Here is a 27,681-nt window from a genome sequence, read left to right on the forward strand (position 1 = left end):
ATCAAAATACATTTTTGTTCTTCATCAAAATATAAGTTGATTGTCCAGTTTAAATTGTCCTTGGAAACTGTCAGTTTTAATATAGTAGTCCTGTAGTAAATTTAATAACACATTGTCTGAAATCTCAGAAGTGTTCAAGTCAATTACTCTGTCACATTCTGTCAACATTTACTGATATCTACTTGTTGTCAGGAAGAATTGTAAAACTACAGGATTTAAAAAAATAGTTTATACAAATATCATATGCGGATCCAGGTCCCCCTTTTGTGATTTTTTGGTTGATTATATAGGGAATTACTGAAGCATGACTAGAGCGCCCATATTCAGAACTGTGTGTTATTTTAAAATTCATCCCTGCTGGATTCTTAAAAAGACAAAATGTCTCAATAATGTCATGAATGATTACAACCATGGTTAAATGTTCAAGACCATGGTTGACTATGATCATGGCTAAAGAATTTATGACCATGTTTATTCTTATACATGACCATGGGTTCACCATTTTTTTTCTTCTTAAAAATGACCATTGTTAATATTTATGACTATGGGTTGACGAGGATTATTCTTAATCATGACCATGGTTGACCATGCTTATTCTTAAACATGACCATGGTTAATATTTATGACCATGGTTGAGCATGTTTATTCTTAATCATGACCTTAGTTAATATTTATGACCATGGGTTGACTATGTTTATTCTTAATCATGACCATGATTAATATGTATGACTATGGGTTGACTATGTTTATTCTTAATCATAACCATGATTAATATGTATGACTATGGGTTGACTATGTTTATTCTAAATCATGACCATGGTTAATATTTATGACCATGGATGACCATGCTTATTCTTAATCATGACCATTGTTAATATTGATGACTATGGTTTGACCATGTTTATTCTTAATCATGACCATTGTTAATACATGTATTGATGACCATGGGTTGACCATGTTTATTCATAATCATGACCATGGTTGACCATGTTTATTCTTAATCATGACCATTGTTAATATTTATGATCATGGTTGACCATGTTTATTCTTAATCATGACCTTGGTTAATATTAATGACCATGGTTGACTATGTTTATTCTTAAATATGACCATGGTTGACCATGCTTATTCTTAAACATGACCATGGTTAATATTTATGACCATGGTTGACCATGTTTATTCTTAATCATGACCTTGTTTAATATTAATGACCATGGTTGACTATGTTTATTCTTAATCATAACCATGATTAATATGTATGACTATGGTTTGACCATGTTTATTCTTAATCATGACAAAAATTAATATTTATGACCATGGTTGACCATGTTTATTCTTAATCATGACCATTGTTAATATTTATGACCAAGGTTGACTGTTTATTCTTAATCATGACCATTGTTAATATTAATGACCATGGTTGACTATGTTTATTCTTAATCATGACAAAAATTAATATTTATGACCATGGGTTGACTATGTTTATTCTTAATCATGACCATTGTTAATATTTATGACCATGGGTTGACCATGTTTATTCTTAATCATGACCATTGTTAATATTGATTACCATGGTTTGACCATGTTTATTCTTAATAATGACCATTGTTAATATTTATGACCATGGTTGACCATGTTTATTCTTAATCATGACCATGGTTTGACCATGTTTATTCTTAATAATGACCATCGTTAATATTTATGACCATGGTTGACCATGTTTATTCTTAATCATGACCATGGTTAATATTTATGAACAGGGTTGACCATGTTTATTCTTAATCATGACCATTGTTAATATTTATGACCATGGTTGACTATGTTTATTCTTAATCATGACCATTGTTAATATTTATGACCAAGGTTGACTGTTTATTCTTAATCATGACCATTGTTAATATTTATGACCATGGTTGACTATGTTTATTCTTAATCATGACCATTGTTAATATTAATGACCATGGTTGACTATTTATTCTTAATCATGACCATTGTTAATATTTATGACCAGGGTTGACCATGTTTATTCTTAATCATAACCATTGTTAATATTTATGACCAGGGTTGACTATGTTTATTCTTAATCATGACCATTGTTTTATTTAAAATAAAATATTTATGACTATGGTTGACCATGCTTATCTTAATCATGACCATTGTTAATATTTATGACCATGGTTTGACCATGTTTATTCTTAATCATGACAAAAATTAATATTTATGACCATGGGTTGACCATGTTTATTCTTAATCATGACCATTGTTAATATTTATGAGCAGGGTTGACTGTTTATTCTTAATCATGACCATTGTTAATATTTATGAACAGGGTTGACTGTTTATTCTTAATCATGACCATTGTTAATATTTATGACCAGGGTTGACCATGTTTATTCTTAATCATGACCATTGTTAATATTTATGACCAGGGTTGACTATGTTTATTCTTAATTATGACCATAGTTAATAGTTATGACCAGGGTTGACCATGTTTATTCTTAATCATGACCATTGTTAATATTTATGACCAGGGTTGACTATGTTTATTCTTAATTATGACCATAGTTAATATTTATGACCAGGGTTGACCATGTTTATTCTTAATCATGACCATTGTTAATATTTATGACCAGGGTTGACTATGTTTATTCTTAATTATGACCATAGTTAATAGTTATGACCATGGCAGCTTGACCATGGTTGACCATGTCAATCCTTGATTATGACCATGGTTAATATTTCATATGACCATGGTTGACCATGTTTATCCTTGATGTTGACCTTGTTTATCCTTGATTATGAGCATGTTTAACCATTGTTAATTTTAACCATTGTTAAACATGATTATGACCATGCATGGTTTATAATTATGTCCATGGTTGACCATGGTAACTCACATGTGAAATCATGGAATATTATAAACATTGCTGTTCTTACATGGTAGTTAACGGACAACAATTAAATACCCTAGTATCCATGGTCAACTATGGTCTTCATTTGGCCTTTGCGTCCCTGTTAGGAATGATCTATAACAGGGTATACATTAGAAAAAGCTGATGGAATATATTAATGTTAACTTTTTTAAGGAAAGGGCTCTTTAGTTACTATAAGTAGGCGTAAAAATTAACTATAAACATCTTCATCGCTGCATGTGTATATCAGTGGATAAAAATTCTAAATTGTGGTAGAAACTTTCTTTGGAATAACTTTAAGTTGAATCTAGAAATCTCAGAAGAAAAAGGAATTTGAACCCATATGAATCTGATATTTAACAATTGATTTTTCAACGAATTCAGCATCCTAGTTATTCTTTCCTAAATAAATGTATTTTCCACTTTGGTTTCTTTTATGTATTTCCAAGCTGTTTGTTTGAAAGAAAAAAAAAATGGAGAAATATTAGTAATTTCACACATTCCTTGTATTGATTCAACATAATAATTATACATAAAGAATAAAGGAAACACATTGATTGATTTTGCATCCTTTATATATATTTGATTACATTATTTTATATAATAAAAACATATATACATTGAAAGTAGTATATTTCAAAAGAAAAATAATTTTGTATTACATTACCGAAATTGATAGCTTTCTGTACTTGATTGTGAAAGGTTATAAATTGAATTTGATTTGTTTTGGAGTAGTAAGGTAAATTCAGTACTAAGTTTATGGAAATTTTCATCTTTGGAGATTGTAAGTTTTAAAATAGACTTCAATGCTTAAAAATATACTAACTGTCCTTTGGTTGTTGTCTAATTGAAGTAAGTGCAGTAACCTTTTAAATCTGCAGCAGCCGCCAGTGATAACAGACAAAACCAATGGACACTTTGATAATAATAATGATCATTTATTGTTTGAAAAGCTTATATCAGGCTTGGATTTCTTTCTTGAATGATTTCTTGTTTGGTCATATCAGGACTTTTTATAGCTTGCTAATTTTGGTATGGGTTTTGTTCATTGTTAAAGGCCATATGATTACAGTTTCTTCCATTCTTGTCCTTTAGTCTCTTTAAGGCTGTTGTCTCATTTGATATCATACTACATATAATTATTTTTATTTAAAAAGGCTCAAGGGTATAAAAATTTCTGAAAAAATTAAACATTTGTTTTTAATTACAAATTTTATTTTTTTACCTTCAGTAGTTGTTACTTTATCATATGGTACAAAAATTATTAAAAAAAATCAATTCTTGTTGGCCCCAGATGACTTTTAAAATGTAGATATCACTGAAAAAGCTACAAATTATCTCCCTTTGGTGCAAAAATGCCATTTTTTGGCATTAAAATTGAAATATCTTTTTTAATTTATCGGTGACCTAGGCTATATTTTTTTTTTAATTTTCAAATAAGCTGTACTTAGACTAAACTTTTGTAAAATTTGAGGGATTTCTGTAATAACGTTCTTTTTATATTTCAATATCACCTGTATTTCTCCTATTAGTTCAACAGAAATAAGGTATCCTTACAAAAAAGTATGTTTCTTTCAAAGGCAGATTGTGAGCGTAAATGAACGGTGACCCCATTTTTTTATTTTATTTTTCTATTAAGAATTAGATAGATAGATATAGGAAGATAGGAAGTTGTGGTGTGAGTGCCAATGAGACAACTCTCCATCCAAATAACAATTTATAAAAGTAAACCATTATAGGTCAATGTATGGCCTTCAACACGGAGCCTTCGCTCACACCGAACAACAAGCTATAAAGGGCCCCAAAATTGCTAGTGTAAAACCATTCAAACGGGAAAACCAATCTGTATAAAAAACAAGAGACACATATAAATTACATAAACAAACGACAACTAATGTATATCAGATTCCTGACTTAGGACAGGTGCAAACATTTGCAGCGGGATTAAACGTTTTAATGGTACCAAACCTTCTCCCTTTTTCTGAAACAATAGCATAACATCACAACATAGAAAAACACACAATAAAATATAATTGGAAGGCTTAACTCAATCAAAAAACGTAAATAAACACACTATGAATGAATAAATTTGATCTGTGATATCTGAATGCAAATGCACAGTTAATAAAATATTAGGGACAAAATTCTTCCAATAATTAGGAGTACCAAGAAAGTTCTGTCATATAAATACATAATTTAACACTAGATACAAATTGGGGTGAATATCAACAATAAAACTATACAATTAGAAGTAGCTAAAACTTCCCTGTACAGATTTAAGAAGAATAATCTTGAAGTTCATACAAATGTAGTATGAAGAAGTGAAAATTAGTAGATATTCCAAATAATCAAAGCCGGTATATAGACAAGATCCATATTAATATAAGATAACAAAAAAAGCATTATAAACTGTACCAGCAGGTTGAATTAACCAGAAAATACGATTTGAGAGTACTCGCAGTTACTGACAGCTAGTTGAAAGCCAAAAACAATTAATAATTTAAAATCATGCATCAGAGACCAAAATCAACTAAAACACATCTCAGGGATTTAGTATTTTAACGTCATGAACAGTCAGAGAAGACATGACTTGTGCAATGCCAAAAATAAATGTATCGACAGATAGTGTGACTTCTATAGAGATAAAAATTAACGTGTGTGTGTCTCTATACATCCAGTCTCAAAAGAAGATACAAGTTCATTTGTACAAAAATAAAGCGAAATCTTGTATAAAATATTTTTTTTTATTTAGACCCGTGAACCACCTTAAATGTATGATACACTTAATTATGGACAATTTGTACATTTTCCCTTTGATCTTACTGCCTAATATTTTCTATGTCTGGACAGGACTTGATATTTAAGATTAGGCAATGGTGTCATTTTTTCATGTCCATCCATGTCAAGTTTTCAATAAAATCCACAAGATTTCATTCTAACAACCTATCAGCTATCACAATGTTAGAAATTCTTGCTGTTTAACAGTTAGTATCAAAAACAAAAAGGCTATTATTCTATATACCAGTATATCAAACTTAGTGTTAACATAGCAACTTCTGTTCTGGAAATATTATCAGTTTGAATTCAATGGGTAAGCATGATCTTTCTATGACAGCCTCAACAGTTCATTTACCCAGTAGTCAAAGCTAGTATTAGAAAATGCTATCTAAGGGTCAAAATCTGAAACAAAAGCAGAATCTGAGTCAGGGAAATGACAGTATTTACCATCATTTATGTGACATATTCATGTAATTGTTATTCTCTAACTATAACTGTAAAACACTTTTAGCAATGAAATCAGTTTATATGTTTTCATCGTAATTATGTGAATGGAAAAAAATAATGATGTCCATTATCAATAATCCAAATTACTACCGAGGTTCAAGGCTTTTTTGTACAGTTTAATGGTTACTCTTTTAATAATGAGCTAGAATTCGTGAACATAAAACACAGAGATATACAACATAAAGATATTAACGGTTTATGTTGATCAAGGAATAGTGCTAATTATTTCAATTTGGCAGGCGTATGTTGACTCTCTTATTACAACTTAAGTTTATTTTTTAGCATCAAAATAGCCAGAAGAATGCTTTTGAAAAAAGATCTGAAAAATATGTAGTAAGGAAGAAATTAGAGCTGGAGTACATTTCAGTATCATTTATAATAACAATTTCGTGTTTTATTTGTGAGAAAACAAATCACTAAATTACAACATGTTTCATGCACTTTAAGTAATTTAAAAAAAAGATTTACAGAAGGAGATTTTGACATGTTTATAGATTTGTTTCATAAAAGAACTGCAAACAATATTGCTTTGTGCATGTATTGTCCCTGCAGGTTTAAACTGACTGCTCTTTGCCTTTTTCACTACAAATAATAGAAAGTTTTGCATAAAAATTGTAGAAAATCCGTCATTTAAGCTTCTAAACCATTATTGCATCATTTTTCATTACTTTCCACTCCATAAATGATATCAACAGTGTTACATACAAATATTAATATTAACTGGATTGTTGATTGTATTAATAGAAAATTTGGCATTTGTAAGTTTACCAAATAACTAATTCTAAGTCGGCAGAGTAAAAATGAACTGTGTTCATTTTGTATAATAATTGAATTATTTACAAATGGTATATTATTACATCATTTGGTCATTGTTAGAATTTCTATTCTGAATTACACCCTTGGGAAAGTCAGATACAAAAGCTTTTGTTTTGGATTACAGTCGTTTGAAAGAAATATTATAGAACCATATTGCTCTGTTATTTGTATTGCTTTAAATACTCCTGAGAATAGTGTTTGAATGTTAAAAGAGTAAACTCTCCCAACTCCTTTGTACTCGGAATGTCATGTGCAGCTGATTTTGTAAAATGCTACTTTTTTCATCTTAGATTGCTGACATGTCGATACAAAATGATTGATGTTTATAGTGAGCAAAACCTTTGATGAAAGCTTTCCTATTGTATATCTGGTTTATGTCAAGAGTCTATAGGCAATATGAAAGATAATTATCATCAATAATTTTCTTTTTATGGATACGTTTTGTTTAAAATGATGAATATAGGGAATCTTTCTGAGATACAGGTAGCTAGTATTTTGTAATTTGATTTTTTTTACTTTTTTAATGGTTATAACTTTGATTGAAGATTAGCACTTTGTATTTTTCACCTCCAATCTTCACATCGTAACATTTTTGTTTTGTTGTTGCTGACATATCAAGCATCCAATTTTAACCTCTAACTTTGGCCTTAGATTGTGGATATACATGTCAAAGTTTCCTAAGCAAAGTTATACAACAATCAGTTTATTTAATTTTTTCACATGTTTTTTCATTTACACTTTTATTTTGTCTTTTAGCTTTCTATGTTGTTTTTTGTATTACTGTTTGCCTTTTGGTCTTTATTTTTTTGCCATGGAGTTGTCAATTTATTTTCAAATTATGAATTTGAATGTCCCTTTGGTTTCACCTCCCTTTTTATTTATTAATGGATGCTGAATGTCAAGCAGGTCATATTACAGACACATTGCAATACATGCTTTTCTCATTATTGAAGGCCATTATTTTAATTTCTGTGTCATTTGGTCTTTTGTGAAGAGCTGTCTCATTAGCAATCATACCACATCTTAATTTTTATGTATACTTTGTCATATGAATATACATTTGTACCGTGTGCTTTGAACTTATATGATTGACAATTAAACTCTATTTTGCCAACTTAACATGGTATGATATTAAAGAAATCTTAGTTTGGAAACATTCCTTCACTTTAGAGCAAAGCAGCTCTCAATCTTCGGGAAGTCTATTTTGGGAGTCTTCTTGTGGTAAAGCTATCTTAGGGGGTCTACATGTTTTAAAGCTGTTCGGTACAAGGAATACAAAATGCCTAAGCTTGTGTGTTCCCTGTTGCCTGAGTACATCTATATTGTTAATGATTTATACCTGCTTCTTGTTATGATACCTGTCTGATAAGTGATTAGCTACTGTTGAAATACACTGATGGATAAACACGATCTTTTTTCTTCACCCTTGCAAAAATGCTAGAACAACAAGAAGATAACATTGAAAAGAGATTTTATACAGAAGTAGTAATTAAGAAAGCTGTACAGTGAGTAACCTATAATTGATTATATCCTTGTCATATGAACTCTGGTGTCTTATAAGTTGTATCATTGGCAATCATACCACATCTCCTTATTTTATATTAGCTGAGTTTTGACATTCTGTATTTGACAAGTTTGTTGCTCTATCTATGAATGGTGAAAAATAGGCTTGAAAACTGGAGAAAAGCTCGTATTAGTTTGAATTAGACTTATATTGAAAGACATTGTTTGTATGATTCAAACTTAGTATTGCTCAGAAGTCAAATTTTAATTGACTAAGATTGTCTCTTTGGAAGGGGAAAGAACCCACAAATGATAACCTATGAATTCCTATCTCTGTGGTTTGCCTACTTGTCTAAATATCTTTGAAAGTCATAGTATTCTTATTATCATCACTGATCTGATGAATAATGGACCACTAAATATGACTTTGTATCTTCTGTCAGATGTTTCAAAATACAACTTTTTTTAGACTGAATAAGAACTACTTATTTGTAATGTTTACATAGAAAAGTAAAATCCTATCAGTTTTTTGCCTTCTTTGAAGATAAATTCCCATGAGTTTTTGAATTTAAAAAGTAGCCCTTTTTCAGACTTCAAAGATACCAATTATATAGCTGTAGATGGAATGGAAAAATTAATAATGGGTTTGTCATTTTCTTATTTTCTTGGTCAAAAATAATAATTTCCTGCTGGTTCTGTTAATAAACAACAGCAAGGAAGCAGTTTTTCAAATATCTTTTGTCATTCATAATTTGATATATATTGCATTTCCTACCAGACAGGACTGTATATTTTCTTTAGTAATGGATATTGATCACTTTTATTGACAAAGATGTTATGATATATAGTTGCAAATTATTCTTACAGCTTATAAGGATGGAGAGAAAAAAAAAGGGAATTGAGTTTTTCTACATCTAAGTTTTATCTTGAAAAATCATTTGTAATGTGATTTTTTTTAAGTCCCTCAAATCAACCGTAAGCATTGGTGTGCATTGAACGTCTTTGTGTCCATCCAATTACTTCTGTTCTGTTTTATTGTCTTAGGAGTATCAGTCCATGTTTATAGTTTTCCTTGAATATTTGAGAAAATAAGATATATTAATGCTGTAGGGTACATAATTTGGGTGGAAGTATGTATTTCCAGATATGTATCTGCATCGGGCTTGAATATTTGCAAGACTTAAAGAATCGAGGAGCAGTGATATAAAGATGTTCAGTCTTTGCAGACATTATTCATTTTAGTTGTGTGCCTTCTTTTGTTGATTCATTTAATTGAATTTCCCTTCAACTTTTTAATGTAAGAGAATTTCATTTGCTTCTGTTATTGAAACGATAAGAGCTTTTCCCTCTGAAAACTTTCATTTCTCTGTGAAAATCAAACCATTAACTGTTATATTAGGAATTTTAAATTTGACTGACTGGCTTAATTGAATGAAATCAAGAATCACATCAGTGCATTACAGAGATTAATTTCGATAAGAAGTTGAATATTTGTATGAAATTTGACATTTCAGAAGAATTTTTTGTGTTTAAAATTTCTGAAAATGTGATTAAAAAAGTCCAAATCAGGCCTGATGAATAGTCAATTTAATGCTTATTCAAATGAAAAATTGGTCAAGTATAATTGCATGACAGTGAAATTGAGTGAGTTGTGCATTACTTCCTGCTTTAATAATCATTTATAAATCTGAAATTGATTAAAGTCTCTGTGTCTTCCTATAAAAACTGACGTAGTCACTCTGTTGGTTTTAATGAAATTTTTCTATTTACTTACAACTCTTATAAGTACAGATACTGTCTGCAAACCAAAACTAGGAGAATAGTCTAAAACTCAGAATTTAGGACAATATTGCATAGAAGGACTTGAGACTTCAATTATCCATAACTTTATACAGTTCTTCATTGCATTTTGTAACAGTGAAAATTTATAAATGCACTACAGGTCAAGAAATAGTTTCAAGTCATTGATCAGTTACTGCAAGTCGCCTACTGTTTTGTGCTATAACTGACTCATTGCATTTATATGGCATGCAACTGTTATCTTAGGATAATTATTTTGATCTTTTGCGAAACCTTTCCATTTCTCTATTCCATTGATGCAGGAAAATGATTATTTTTCTGATTTTTTTTTAACACATAGGATTCGTTGCATGTACAAGGATAGTATGAAGTCGTTGCTTTTAATGGCATCCTTGATTTTGTAAAAGATAGCTAGCAACTAGATGAAGGTGTTACAACTGAGAATTATGTCTCATCCAGGCATTCAGACTTTTTTTTTTATATTTTATAACCTTTTCTAAATTAGAATAATGTATTATTAACCAACTAAGTACGTTATTGCCAAAAATGACTGGTTATTAGAAATAACATATTTTCTATAATGGCCCTGTTTTTTTCTGTAATGGCCCTGTTTTTCTGTAATGGCCCTGTTTTTTCTGTAATGGCCCTGTTATTTCTGTAATGGCCCTGTTTTTCTGTAATGGCCCTGTATAAATGCCCTGGTGAGCTTGTCTATATTAAGCCCAGTTAGGGTTTTTAATAAAGTTAATAAAATTAAGCTGTAAAGAGTATAATACCTTTTTGTATTTTATTTAATTTAGTAACCAGCAACAAACATTAAAGAACTATATAAAGGGATCACTGTTCATCCTGTTTTTCAACACATAACTTCTTTGAACTTAATATCTTGGATATTTGGGATATTTAAAGATTGATCATGGTGAAGTACAAATTATTTTTTTTCAAACTAAACTGTCATTAAAAGAGTAAGAGAGTACATCAAGTTGGCAGCAACACATACACTTTTTTCAGTTGGTTAATAAATGTATTAAGAAATGGGTGTTTTTATAATGGCCCTGTTATATGTCCTAGGTCTGTAATAATGGTCGAGGAAGTCTGTAATGGCCCGAGGCAACTAATAATAATAATACTATAATAATACCTCCTAATAAGGGATTTTTTTTATTGCCACTGGACATTTAAGCAACCAACAATCATGGCATATTTTCAATAAACAAAGAGAGTTTATTTTTGTCTGTTTTGTGTTTTCTCATTATTGCTTGCCAGTTACAGTCACTTATGGTCTTATGTTTGTACTGAGAAGTGAAGTATTATAGATTTAGTTTGTTTGCAATATATTACATAATTTCAGTTGCCTATTATATAGTATTTTAACAAAATATATATTAAATTGGTCTTTTAAAGTTTTTAACTCCTATGATTATCCATTCATAAAAAGTGTGTCATCAAATGATATATTGTCTTTTAATATTCTTTTTTGCATCTTTTCTCCTGATACTAGTTTACTCTGCAAATTTGTCCAATAATGATGGTATAACGAAGAAGTGATTGAGAGAGCTTTGGGTTAATTTGTCTTTTTGAGCACTTTCCAGTATCAAAATATATCATCAAAAGTAATTTGCTTCTAGGGCAATATTTGGATAGGAGTTTGAAGGATTGATTAACTTGTGAAAAGTGTATTGGTTTCAAATTAAATGTGAGGTGGTGGGAGATATAACGTTAAGAAAAGCTTACAATTAGAGTTTGATCAAACATGAACACTAAGTTTAAGTCAACAATTTGGTAGATGTCAGTACAAAACTGTAGACAACTTGAGGACGTGAACATGTCATGTCACCATATTCTGATTAAAAAGATATTTCTAAACAACTGAAGGGGAAAAAGGGAAATACTAGAAGTTTTAGCCATTGAAATGGAAAGTGACAATTCCATTTGAGAAATAAACAGTTTTATGCCCAAAAAAACCAAACAAGACTGTGAGCCATAATATCTATTTTTAACAAGAACTCAGTTTTGAGAAATTACAATTTTAAGGTAGTAAAGCTAAAAATGATTATATGGTATTAAGCAATCAACAATCAATCAATAAAATGATTAGGATAAACTTAACTTTGTATCATGCATTACATAGAGAATAATACATGGCAAAATCCGTATCATATGTCGTATCATCCCGAGACATCAATATCAGCCCAAGGGCCTTTAGGCCCGAGGGATGATATTGGTCGAGGGTGATACGGCATGTGATACGGATTTTGCCATGTATTATACGCTTTATCATATATTTCAACAGAAGAGTATTATATTATATGAACTGTTTTCTGATCCCGATAGATTAGCACTGGGTTACCTTCAGTTCTGCTTTTGTCTTGGTTCAAAGCCTTAAAATAACTGCTTATACAAAGCACCTGGGTTACCTTACCATTTGCCTGCTGCTGTTTTAAAAATATTTTGTTTATTATTGTATTTATTTGAGTGTTTTGTATTTTTTATAGTTGCATTTAGTGTGCCAAAAAATATGCAAACTTGATGTTCGTGACGTCACATACAATATGAAAACTTGACGTTCGTGACGTTACATACCAAACAATGACGTCATTAAAAAAAATGACCTATTTTGAGGAAATTTTTTCTTAAGCAAAAAAAAACAAAAAACTTTATGTAAAAAAAAAAAAAAAAAAAAAAAAAAAAGGTATGCGATACGGGGTATGCGATACGGGTTTAGCTATGCGATACGGGGTATGCGATACAGGGTAGGTGATACAGACTGGAAAAACAACCTTTATTAGATATACAAAATAGCTGTATTTTGTACTAAATATATGATAAAGAGTAATATTATATGGTAGTCAAATTATTATCTGCTTTGTTCATCTGCTTTTGTGGTTCATGAGTATAAACACCTCCAAATGGCTTCAGCATAAACATATATTAACAACCAAAGTAAACATTGAAAATATTCAAAGAATTATCTATTGAATGACATTAAGTTTTAGTATTTTATAGCTGCATAATCTCTTACTCTCTAATATAATGATGTTCTTTTGCTACGCAAACAAAACCATGTTGTAATTACAACAAACATGGGAGTAAATGTCAAAAATGTCACAAAAAACTTGCAATGTCTTTCTTCTTGGATAAACTTCTGTTAAACTGTATTCATTTGCTATGCTTTCTGAAGATTCTAAATCTAATCATTTCATTTTACTTTTCACCACAACTAAGATTGATTTGAATACGTAAACAAATCATTTGTTTCATTGTCAGATTGTAACTGCATGATTTACAGGTAAGCATCAGCACTAAAGTATTGAAAGTCAAATCTGATATAGCCAAAATCTGTGAGATCTTTCAGTGGCTTACAATATTGTAAATGTTGCATTTAATTAAAGACCTATCTTTACTGTAATCTGGCTGGCTGTCTGTACCTTCTGTTACCTTGGTCTAGGTGATCAACCAATCACTCATCAGATGGCAAAACAACCACCTGTGGTATATATTGAAAATGAAAAACACTGCATGTATGCACCAGCCTCATAATGCACAGTAATGTTATTTCCTCTAATAGAAAGTTGAAATCTTTAAATTTTTTATAAGTCTTCAGCTCAGTGTCTTAAGATACAAAACAAAACAACCACCTGTGGTAAATGAAAAACACTGCATGTACATATGCACCAGCCTATAATGTACAGTAATGTTATTTCCTCACATAGGAAGTTTATATCTTTAAATTAGAAGGTGAAAGCAGTGTGTCAAATTTATATGAGTTTAACTAACTGCAGCACGTCAATAAATTTAAAAATAATTTGTTTCACTAACTGACACACTACTAATACCTTTTGTTGACATTACTGCACTCATCTGCATTTGTCATTTCTAATTAATAGTTTACTTTAAAAAGTCATGTCTATTATAATCTTCAAAAACCATCTCGTTTTCTTACTGAGAAACAAGCATTCATAATAGATAATCTTAAAGTAAAAAGTAAAATCCCAAAAATACTGAACTCCGAGGAAAAATCCTAACAGAAAGTTCCTAAACAAATGGCAAAATCAAATGATAAAACACATCAAACAAATGGACAACAACTGTCATATTCCTGACTTGTCTGTACAAATTTGAAAGAAGTTATAAACAATTCACCAACTGAACTGCACTGTAACTATGGTCAAAATGGTCAAATGATCAACAGATTTTAAAGTAATTTGAACCAGGACTAAACAGGTTCCTATATATTATATTAAGCCAAGCCTAGTGCTTTCTATAAGATCAGATATCAAGTAATTTCAGTTTGATCAACCTGTTCTAAATGTCAGACTTTCTAATTACGCCAGTTTGTATATTTAAAAAAATATAATGGATAATTACTAACAGTCAATAACCTGGAAGACAGGAAGAATTGAAAAATGTTAGTAATGTGATACTTGATTGCAGCTGATTGTTTTTTATGGCCCCGCAACAAAGTTTTCGGTGCCATATAGTTTTACCCTTGTCTGAAATTCTGTAATTCTGTCATTCAGAAACAAACCATTATACAGAGTTTTTTTCTAAACGCCTTTAGATATTGGGCTCACTTTTGGTATGTGAGTTAACCATGATGAGTTACATATCTGAAGTTTAAGTTTCAGTCTGCTACACAAATTTTTGCCAAAATTACGGGCTTTGGACTTTGAGAAATTGTTGAAAATAACAGTTATACAGACTTTTTTTCTAATCTAAAGCCTTCAGATATTGGGCTGATTTTTGGTATGTGAGTTAACCATGATGAGTTACAGATCAAGTTTAAGTTTCGTTTCGCTCTGCTAATTTTTGGTGAAATTACGGGCTTTGGACTTTGATAAATTATTTTAAATCACAGTTATACAGATTTTTATCTATACGCCTCCAGATTTTGAGCTGATTTTTGATATGTGAGACTACCATCATGTTTGTGTCCACATGTGTTATTGAAATTGCAGATTTTTCTACTATTGAGGACGGGGCCATTCGTGTTGCTTTGACACATCTAAAATTGAGAATGGAAATGGGGAATGTGCCAAAGAGACAACAACCCGACCATAGAAAAAAACAACAGCAGAAGGTCACCAACAGGTCTTCAATGTAGCGAGAAATTCCTGCACCCGGAGACGTCCTTCAGCTGGCCCCTAAACAAATATATACTAGTTCAGTGATAATGAACGCCATACTAATTTCCAAATTGTACACAAGAAACTAAAATTAAAATAATACAAGACTAACAAAGGCCAGAGGCTCCTGACTTGGGACAGGCGCAAAAATGTGGCGGGGTTAAACATGTTTGTGAGATCTCAACCCTCCCCCTATACCTCTAGCCAATGTAGAAAAGTAAACGCATAACAATACGTACATTAAAATTCAGTTCAAGAGAAGTCCGAGTCTGATGTCAGAAGATGTAACCAAAGAAAATAAACAAAATGACAATTAAAAACCAATTGTTCAGAGAACAATTGAAAGTCTTTCCACATCAAAGAAATTTTGATAAGATAGTTTCTTCTTACTGATGCTATAAATAAAGGTGTAATTATAATTTTGAGTGAAATAAGGGAGATAACATGCTACTTCCGGTGAAATGAATGTCACTTCCGGTCTCATATGATAGCTTCTTTCACACTGATTCCAAAAATATATATTGTTTCTATATACTTTTGCATGTAGAATGGGAGATAATTGGCCACTTCCGGTTTGTTGGAAGTCATTTTTAGTCTTCAGTAATCAGTTTATGTATCTATATGACAAAATATATGGATTCTGAGTACTTTTATATGGAAAATTTGCAAAAAAGGCTATTTCCGGTTTTCTCATTTTTCAAGGTCACATATCACCTAACCTTTGTACAAGGTCAAATGGCTTTATAATGAAGTTAGTTGAAGTTATATTCAAATAACCTCATATCAAGACATTTCAGGGGCACTAACTCCAATAAGATGCCATTAAATTGTATAAGACTAAATGTAGCATATCTTCATTACAATAAAGCAGACATTTTGCACTTGTTCTTTTATATGTATCTTTCAAAGTGTCTGAGAAAATGCAAAAACAAGCAAAAGTCACAATTGAGAACTTCACCTTGACCTTTGACCTTGACCTCATTTTCTAAGTTAGGACATAGGGGCCTCAATTAAAAATATCCCAGGCTTATACGGTTAACGGTTGATGAGTTGAAAACACATACCGACAAATTTATTGTGTAGGGGTAGATAACTCCTATGAAATATCATCGAATCGCTTCGATTCAAATTAGCCAAAAATTCCTGAGGATGTAACGAACAATTTGTAAAAGGAATTTTGTCGCTATCTTTTTTTGTTACGAAGGAGATGCACACACATGATAAACAGTGAATAGGGAGATAACTCTTACAAAGAAAATGGTTTGCCTTAGCAGGGTAAAATTTAAAAGCGCATAAACTATACGATACCATATGAGAAATATCTAAGCGACATATTGCGAAACAAACATTTATCGCAAGAACAAAATTTGGTGGAAAAAAAAAATAATCAGAAGAAAAACAATAAGTCTTTCCACAGAAAAGTGGAAAGACTTAATAATACATAAATAACAACAGACTACTAGCAGTTAACTGACATGCCAGCTCCAGACTTCAATTAAACTGACTGAAAGATTATGATTTCATCATATGAAAATCTAGTCTTAACAAGAGATAAATCATAGTCTTTTCCAAATTGTGATCAAATAAATGCCAGTGGTAACATTCACTTTTGTAAAAGTTTGTTCTGATCAAAAGGATATATTATTTGGTCAGAAACATGACAATTTTAACAAAAATTACATTGAATGATGGTTCTTTTATCTCCAAAATACAATAATTGGCTAGTTGCAGTACTGCATAACTAGGTTACATTAGGTTACATATATGCATTATATAATATTCATTTTTCATTTTTTAATGAAAGACAACTTGATTGTACAGTGGAAGGTTAAAGCAGAAATCTTTTAAGGTTAATGGTACATGCATCATCACTTCAATGACATTCAAATGATTAAATATTTAATGTTTAACATTTGATGCTCATCTGCTAAGTTCTGTAGTATATGGACAATTATATTTCCCAATGACGTCCTCACAATTTTGATTCAATTTTGTTACGATTTTTTTTTTGTCATTTAGGATTTGAATTAAATTGATCAATCACTTAAACAAAAGTTCTTGCTAGGAGACAGTTCATATGAAATTTTCCAACGGGAAGTGGAACTTTTATAGGTCAAGAAAACTAATACTTTCTCCTGGCATTCAGATGCAATTACTGCTCATATCACATGGTGATTGATGATGGACTTTTGACACCCAAATGAATTATGGATAATATTTGTAGATAAACCAGTGAACAGGGGAACAGATCAATTGTAGCTAGCAATTCCTTGTATAGTATAATTAGAGGGACAAATTACCATTTGAAGTGGTACATTTATGTTATAAATTAACAATTTGAAAGTGATGATTTTGACTTAGATTGTATATTGATAAAATGCTCATTTGCTGTGCAGAGAAATCAATATTGCATTTGATAGTTTAATGTTTTATTTGTTGCAGTGTGTTAATGCAAGTTAAATTGGGAAGACTCTTTTAGAGGCTAACATTTAAGTTTGATTTGTTGATCTCTAGTGAATGACTGTGCTGTTAGAGAAGTAGAAAGTCATTTAAATTCAATTGAGGCTTAGAAAATAACAAATAACACATTTTGGTTACATGTGAAAACTGTTGTGCTTACTGGCACCCAAATGAATAATGTTCTTAAAAAAAAATGTGTATCAGATGATGCATATCAAATTAAGCACTCATAATTGTTGAAAAATAATTTTTATCAAAATTATCGGAAAATATTGGATAGTTAATTATGGTTTTATGGTGAATGGTTAATGAATCATGATTTATTGACTTTAAGTTGCGTGGAGTTGAAATCTTAAAATTAGAGTCTTTTCAGAAAGGTTTATTCTTTATATAATGATTATGCTTCAATTTTTTACTTTGTTCCAGTTTAGTAATTTCTTTTGACCTTTACTTAAGAATTGAATGCTTCTTTTTGTAAATTTATTGGGGTGAAAAAGCATTGACCGAAGTACATTTTGTATGAAGCGTTCTGCGCTTCATTCTAAAAATGTACGCACGGTCAACGCTTTTACAACCCTATAAAGTTACAAAAAGAAGCATTCAATACTTATAATTACATTTTTTAGCTATGATCATGAAAACACGAATTTTATATATTTTATTATTTAATTCACCTGTGCACTTTATTGTTTGAGCATGTGTTATCATGAGTGAGAAGTTGTATTGAGCAATGCAACTGCTTACGGAATAACACGAGATATGCAGTTAGCCAATCAGAATAAAATATTATAATGAAACATACATCTAATATAATTATTTCCAATAAAAGGCCTCTAATGTTAGTGAAAGACCACATTGTTCCCCGTGTGCTGAAGGGTGGTCTGAAAAGGGGTATCATTATTGTTTCACCAATTTACTTAAAGGGAGGCAAAAGATACCAAAATAAAATTCAAACTAATAAGTCAAAAACCCTGACATTATTATGCCATGATTAAAAAAAAAATGATCAAAAGACAAACAACAGTATACAAAACACAAGTCACACGTGGCTAAAAACAATAGTCTACAAAACATAAGTCACACATGGCTAAAAACAACAGTGTACAAAACATAAGTCACATGTGGCTAAAAACAACAGTCTACAAAACACAAGTCACACGTGGTTAAAAACAACAGTATACAAAACATAAGTCACACCTGGCTAAAAACAACAGTATACACAACACAAGTCACACATTGCTAAAAACAACAGTATATACAACACAAGTAACACATTGCTAAAAACAACAGTATGCACAACACAAGTCACACATTGCTAAAAACAACAGTATATACAACACAAGTCACACGTGGCTAAAAACAACAGTATACAAAAAAGTCACACGTGGCTAAAAACAACAGTCTACAAAACACAAGTCAAACGTGGCTAAAAACAACAGTATACAAAACACAAGTCACAAGTGGCTAAAAACAACAGTATACAAAACACAAGTCACACATGGCTATAAACAACATTATACAAAACATAAGTCACACATGGCTAAAACCAACAGTATACAAAACACAACTCACACATGGCTAAAACAACAGTATACAAAACATAAGTCACACATGGCTAAAAACAACAGTATACACAACACAAGTCACACATTGCTAAAAACAACAGTATATACAACACAAGTAACACATTGCTAAAAACAACAGTATACACAATATAAGTCACACATTGCTAAAAACAACAGTATATACAGCATAAGTCACACATGGCTAAAAACAACAGTATACAAAACACAAGTCACACATGGCTAGAAACAACAGTATGCAAAACATAAGTCACACATGGCTAAAAACAACAGTACACAAAACACATGTCACACATTGCTAAAAACAACAGTATACAAAACATAAGTCACACATTGCTAAAAACAACAGTATACAAAACATAGGTCACACATGGCTAAAAACAACAGTATACACAACACAAGTCACATATGGCTAAAAACAACAGTATACAAAACGTAAGTCACACATGGCTAAAAACAACAGTATACACAACATAAGTCACACATTGAAAAAAAAACCAGTATACACAACACAAGTCACACATGGCTAAAAACAACAGTATACACAACACAAGTCACACATGGCTAAAAACAACAGTATACACAACACAAGTAACACATTGCTAAAAACAACAGTATACACAACACAAGTCACACATGGCTAAAAACAACAGTATACACAACACAAGTAACACATTGCTAAAAACAACAGTATACACAAGACAAGTCACACATGGCTTAAACAACAGTATACAAAACATAAGTCACACATGGCTAAAAACAACAGTATACACAACACAAGTAACACATTGCTAAAAACAACAGTATACACAACACAAGTCACACATGGCTAAAAACAACAGTATACACAACACAAGTAACACATTGCTAAAAACAACAGTATAAACAACACAAGTCACACATTGCTAAAACAACAGTATACAAAACATAGGTCACACATGGCTAAAAACAACAGTTTACACAACACAAGTCACATATGGCTAAAAACAACAGTATACAAAACGTAAGTCACACATGGCTAAAAACAACAGTATACACAACATAAGTCACACATTGAAAAAAAAACCAGTATACACAACACAAGTCACACATGGCTAAAAACAACAGTATACACAATATAAGTCACACATTGCTAAAAACAACAGTATATACAGCATAAGTCACACATGGCTAAAAACAACAGTATACAAAACACAAGTCACACATGGCTAGAAACAACAGTTTACAAAACATAAGTCACACATGGCTAAAAACAACAGTACACAAAACACATGTCACACATTGCTAAAAACAACAGTATACAAAACATAAGTCACACATTGCTAAAAACAACAGTATACAAAACATAGGTCACACATGGCTAAAAACAACAGTATACACAACACAAGTCACATATGGCTAAAAACAACAGTATACAAAACGTAAGTCACACATGGCTAAAAACAACAGTATACACAACATAAGTCACACATTGAAAAAAAACCAGTATACACAACACAAGTCACACATTGCTAAAAACAACAGTATACACAACACAAGTCACACATGGCTAAAAACAACAGTATACACAACACAAGTAACACATTGCTAAAAACAACAGTATACACAACATAAGTCACACATGGCTAAAAACAACAGTATACACAACACAAGTAACACATTGCTAAAAACAACAGTATAAACAGCACAAGTCACACATTGCTAAAAACAACAGTATACAAAACATAGGTCACACATGGCTAAAAACAACAGTATACACAACACAAGTCAAATATGGCTAAAAACAACAGTATACAAAACATAAGTCACACATGGCTAAAAACAACAGTATACACAACATAAGTCACACAGTGAAAAAAAAACCCAGTATACACAACACAAGTCACACATGGCTAAAAACAACAGTATACAAGACATAAGTCACACATGGCGAAAAACAACAGTATACACAACACAAGTCACACATGGCTAAAAACAACAGTATACACAACACAAGTAACACATTGCTAAAAACAACAGTATACACAACACAAGTCACACATGGCTAAAACAACAGTATACAAAACATAAGTCACACATGGCTAAAAACAACAGTATACACAACACAAGTAACACATTGCTAAAAACAACAGTATACACAACACAAGTCACACATGGCTAAAAACAACAGTATACACAACACAAGTAACACATTGCTAAAAACAACAGTATAAACAACACAAGTCACACATGGCTTAAAACAACAGTCTACAAAACATAAGTCACACATGGCTAGAAACAACAGTATACAAAACACAAGTAACACATTGCTAAAAACAACAGTATAAACAACACAAGTCACACATGGCTTAAAACAACAGTCTACAAAACATAAGTCACACATGGCTAGAAACAACAGTATACAAAACATAAGTCACACATTGCTAAAAAAGCTTCCATAATTTATGGGTACCAATCCATAGCTTCTTAGTAGACAGATAAACTGATGATGACCCCGTAGGAGTAAGTAATAAGACGTAATTTAGATTGTGATGATTCCATTGTCTTTACTAATAGTGTCCGATATATCTCTTACATCTACATTAGCTTTTTTCCGGTCAACAACTTAAACTTGTACAAGTAAATAAATCAAATCACACATAATCCATTGGCTAATTTCCTGGATAGTTTGTGTCATATAGATTACATCTTAGAGAAATAGACAAATGTGTCAGACAATTTATGGCCACTGCTTTACAAATGATGTATTATTGATTCTATATAAAGTATGGAAAAATTATAGGTCCATATTTTTCTGATAACCTTATGAATATCATATTTATTTGAATGTCTGATCATTACAAATTGTTAGATTTGTTTTTGAAAAACACATCTTGTTATGATTGTTCATTGTCAGGCGAATTCTTTATGTTAGAAATCAACACTGTATGAAATATATGAAAGACAGGAGATGTGGTATAATTGCCAATAAATCAACTATTTACCAGAGTTGTTAAAAGCAATTTTAGGTTACGGCTGGCCTTCAACAACAAGAAAAACCCAAACTGTATAGTAAAATCGGTTTATATGATTGACATGGTACTATTATTGAATTAGTTGATACTGTTTGTTGAATTTGCTAAATAAAGATTATTTTACCATAATGGCATTAATCAGAAAAATTACTTACATACTTACGCCATCTGGTTGTTTGCAATTTATTTAAAAAAAAACAACTAAATTTACAGTATAGAATCATATGTTGCAATATTTTGCAGAATTGAAGCAGTATGATGCGAGCAAGATTTTTTTTTTATATATAGGAAATTTTCTTAAACACAAATATCTGTAGTCTTATTGAACTAAGAATCATCTTGTTGTAACTTTTCTATAATCCTAAGACAAAGAGAGAAACAGATATAATGTTTCCATGTAGGAGGAGAAGCCTTATTTTATCTTCAACTTTAATATACTTGTCTTGTTGAAGTGCTTTAATAAGCCTGTCATATTTCAAGGAGATTACATATCAGTTTTTTATTTATATTTTCAGACCAATATAAATGGTGACGATTGTTGTTGAGAAGACTATAGAATGTAAAACCCAGTATGGAATATGGTATCCTAACTGGAACAGCATCTGACATTCGTCACTTCTTCCTTGTTGTCACATGCCTTGTTTCTTTATCTGCTGCACAGTATAGCTGGAGACCAGGTAATATTATCCATATATTCATTTACTACTTAGAAATCACAGATCTGATACATAACTACTGTAAATTCAGAAATTATTGCGTGCATTTATTATTGCGACTTTGTCATTTTAAACTTTTTTGCGATTTTAATTATTGCGATTTCGAGAAAAGTCATGCTTAATTCAGTTAAGATATTACAAAATGCGAGTTTTAATTATTGCGTTTACAACTCTTTCGCTTTATTCGCAATAATAAAAACCTCGCAATAATTTCTGAATTTACAGCTGTAAATTCAGAAATTATTGCGTTCATTTATTATTGCGATTTTGTCATTTTAAATTAAATGCGATTTTAATTATTACGATTTTGAGAAAAGTCATGCTTAATTCAGTTAAGATATTACAAAATGCGAGTTTTAATTATTGCGTTTACAACTCTGTCGCATTATTCGCAATAATAAAAACCTCGCAATAATTTCTGAATCTACAGTATTATTTGTATCACTGTATTGATGTACGCTGAAAGGCCTTCAACAATGAGCAATTCCATTACCAGAAAACAAGTTATAAAAGTCAAACATATCAAATTTTATACGATTCAAACAGGAGAACCATTAACAGCCTGATTCATGTACAAAACAAAAAACAAATATAATTTACAGCAACATACATTACAACAACGTAAATTACAGGCTCCTAACTTGGGACAGGCACCTAATGAATGTGCGTTCTTAAGTGGTTGCCTTGCTCTCCCCTAAATATATTGCATTTGCATTGTATTTAGAACTTGATTAAAAGATGATTTTAAAATCAGTGCCATAATATCATGCACCGTCAGTTTTATGTGTGAGGAACATTTTGTCATTAGAAGACCTAATAATTTAAAAGGAGCTGATGGTTTATAATGTGTAAGGTATCACTGCAAGAACTGTGAACATGTTTGCTATTATTCCTTGTTGATTGATTTATAAACTAATTAGTTTACACGATTTCTCTGTCAGATATGATAGCAGTTTAGTGATATTAATCAGGAATATCTTGAGAAAATAGAGTATATGTACAATCAGAAAATTTCAATAAGCCCTGCATTTAATGCAATTATAATCTTGTGGTATCTGTTTTTGATATGAATAGAAAAGTTACAAAAACTTACCAAATGTAGTTTATTGTGTGTTGTAGGGTTATTATAAATGTGATTATAAACAACTTAATCTATTCTTTTATTTCATTGATAATCATCAAAATTTTAATAATTAATTATTACATCTAATGTAATATGTGTTTAGTTTTTTCATGTTAGTTTTAAATTTGAGACCAGACACCCAAACAATATTGATGCTGTATGTGGTTTATTTGTTGTATGTTATTTATTGTAAATATTTGTGTTGGAAATCTACCAAAGATTGCACATATCTATATCCTATCTGTCTGATATGCCAGAACACTATTTACATAACAGTAACACTTTCTTCTTTTTTATTAAATTAAGGTGCCTTGATTCTGACACAGAAAGTATCTCTCTTTTTGGTTATTCATATTTAAACGGTCCTCATTTGTGTAATGACACACTCTAAGTTAAGTCTTTAAACTTAAAGTTGACTTAAAACATGTTTTGATACTTTTGACTCCCATGAATGTGTTACCCACAGATACTCGTTTCGGTAATACATGTATCACAATCTTAAATAAGTCATTAACTTCATTTTTGGCAAAAGTTGCCATTAAACAGTTTTGCTTCAGGAATACATTACTCTGTTTGGCATTAAAGTTTGCATTTTCAAATTAGAACTTTGAATGTTACTTATGATGATCCAGAAAAGAGCTCAGAATTCAGCAATGTTTCCTGTGTCTTTTTATTTTAAGTCTGGTTTTATCTGAATACAACTTGAAAGTGACTGGTTTATTTGTTGAAGTATAATCTCATTTTCTCTCTACATAAAGCTTGCACTCCTGTAAATTTTGAAAATGCAATTTCCCATAGGAACTCACTTTGGTGCTACTGCTGTACGTGCCACTTTTAATATGAAGTTTTGAAAAAAAAATTATACCCTAGAACGGACAGTTGATATGCAGTACTTTTTTATTCAAAGGTCAAAACATGGTGCTGTGTGGCAATATTTCCAACTTTTATATAAAGCCCAGAACTTTCAAGAATTTTAACTTATTGTTTAATTTAGTACTACCCCTACCTTCACTTTAAGTCTTCCTCATAATTCAATTTTCCCCTCTTTCATGTGTTTTATTCTGATTACATTCCCATGCTATTTCTCTTATTTACCCTGAGACTAGACAATCATTTATGATAAGCTTGGAGAGCATTTAAACATGTAGTGGGCAAACGTTACTTTTGTTGGTACTTAACTGTCCATAGCCTGGGATCCGGCCCAATCTAGCTTCGCGTCGTAAGGGCCAGGTGGGGAACAAATACCATGTGATCGATTCAGTGCCAGTTGGCTCTGAATCTAAAGTGAGGCTGAATAAATATTCGCATAAATTTTGATGTTTGATGTAAACCAGCACAATTGGAATCCAATTGACACCTTGGACATGTGAAATCTTAAACTTTTAACTTTCTCACCAGGCGATTGCTGATAAGAATTAACCCTTTTCTGCTTACTAATTATCATCATACTACTAATTAGATATGATAACACTATACATCAAATCATAAAGAAAAATAATTACAGTCTAATTTTTACTAATTGATGTTAAACAAGAATTGATTGGATACAGATGTAAAACAAACATTGAGGACAAAATTAGTATTAACCAATCATTGACAGGCAGTACATTGATACACGCCTGGCTATACTGACAAGATTAGCCAGGACCCCAGGCTAAACTGTCCAGTGATTATCTCAATTAGTGAAATAACATACTCATATCAAGAAAAAGTAAAACACACAATGAATACCAAATTCCTGATTGCATTTGTATTACATTTGTAACTAAAAGACCAAAATGCTTCTGATACTATGAAACCATATTTTATTTGATTCTATGTCAAAGTGTGCAGTTAATGGCAGTAAGTTCATGGTATTTTATTAAGAGATGTCATTAATTGATGATGAAATCATTCTTTTTACACCATAAAAATGGAATCTGTTCTTCTAAACACATTTTCTTGAAATGCATCCCAATAAGTTGATAATACCCTTAGTTAATGTTGCATTAGTAGGAGTGCACTATTCTGGTGTTACATAAATATTTTTGGCTGAAAAACAAAACAGAATTGTAAAAATCTGGTATATTATTCGTACAATTGGCAGTTATAATCTCTTATTATATAAAATTACATGCTGCTGGAATTTTATTACCAATGACAAAAGCATACTGAGTAAATGTTTCAATGAATAAAAGTAGTTGCTTCTGATTAATGACATGGATCCTCCTGTTGCTTTGAGAAATGACGTGCACTGACGCAAATTGACTAATATCTCAAATTGATATCGCATGACATAGATGATAAACAGCTTGGAAAAAACTTTTTTTTTTGGAAACAGTGCACAAGGTTGCAACTGATATTTTTCTTGAAATCATTTTTTTTCTACTTCTAGAGTATCCATATACTCTTACATACTCTTTTACTTCCAGAGAAATTTGTGTAAGCTACATAATAAATTCTTTTGAGGGAGGGGATATGCAGCATTGATACCTATTTAATGGTTACATTAATATCTTTTACTTTGATGTAAATCATTTTCCATTTCCATAGCTGTATTTTATGTCTTTGATGAAGATACTAAGGGTTGCAGAAATGTTCATAATATATTATAGTCTGAATATTTTTACTGTTCAGTGAGCTACAAACAGCATAATTATCATTATCACAGTTTATATTAATTGCAAATATACATACAATGACTTCAATTTACAGAACTTTTACCTTTATACTTGTTTTTTAAATGCAGGTCTTCTTATTAGTATAAAAATTTGGGACCAGTAACAGATCTAGAGTGGAAGATTTTTACCTTCTCAATGAGCACCTAATTTTTTTCTATGAAAAATGTCAAACTATGAGTTGTTAATTTTAAATATTGTATAGTTTTGCTGTCTTTGAATTGTTTTTGTATTTTTAGCAGGTGATAGATTATAATATTTTCTTGTGTTATAACAGTAATTACACTAAATTTCTTCTGGTTTTTAATATCATATTTAAAACACATTCAAATAAGTTTACGCTACTAAAACAAAGAACAACTTAGTCTAAACTGAATAAAATCATGTCAAAATTGGAGTTACCAGAAACCAGATGTTAACTTTTGAACCATATTCAAGCAGACCTCTATATTTTGTGAGATCAATTGAACAAAGGTCAAGGACTGTGTCAGTAATTGATAAAATTGGATAAGATTTGTTATTCTTGGTTATTTTTAAGACCCATAAAAAGTGGTTTCATCATATAACCAATCTCCTGTCATGTTGTTTTATCTCCAAATTACTAGGAGATAGCTAGGGAATGCCTTCTTTTAGAGCCTTGCACAGATTTAACTATTTGGCCAACCCTGTTAAACATATGGTTGATA

The 27,681-nt window shown here is 30.8% G+C and overlaps 1 protein-coding gene across 9 annotated transcripts in view; it reads left to right on the top strand.

Annotated features, from left to right (window-relative positions):
* Nucleotides 1-27,681, top strand: part of LOC139512495 (thrombospondin type-1 domain-containing protein 7B-like) — a 187,851-nt gene that overhangs the window by 116,359 nt on the left and 43,811 nt on the right. For all 9 annotated transcript variants that reach the window (XM_071300138.1, XM_071300142.1, XM_071300144.1 and 6 more), the window contains one exon: nucleotides 23,015-23,176. In XM_071300138.1, the coding sequence (XP_071156239.1) occupies nucleotides 23,071-23,176 (106 nt within the window). In that variant the 5' untranslated portion in view covers nucleotides 23,015-23,070. The remainder of the gene's footprint in view (nucleotides 1-23,014; nucleotides 23,177-27,681) is intronic.

This window comes from Mytilus edulis, chromosome 2 (assembly GCF_963676685.1).
Source record: "Mytilus edulis chromosome 2, xbMytEdul2.2, whole genome shotgun sequence".
NCBI classification, from domain to species: domain Eukaryota; kingdom Metazoa; phylum Mollusca; class Bivalvia; order Mytilida; family Mytilidae; genus Mytilus; species Mytilus edulis.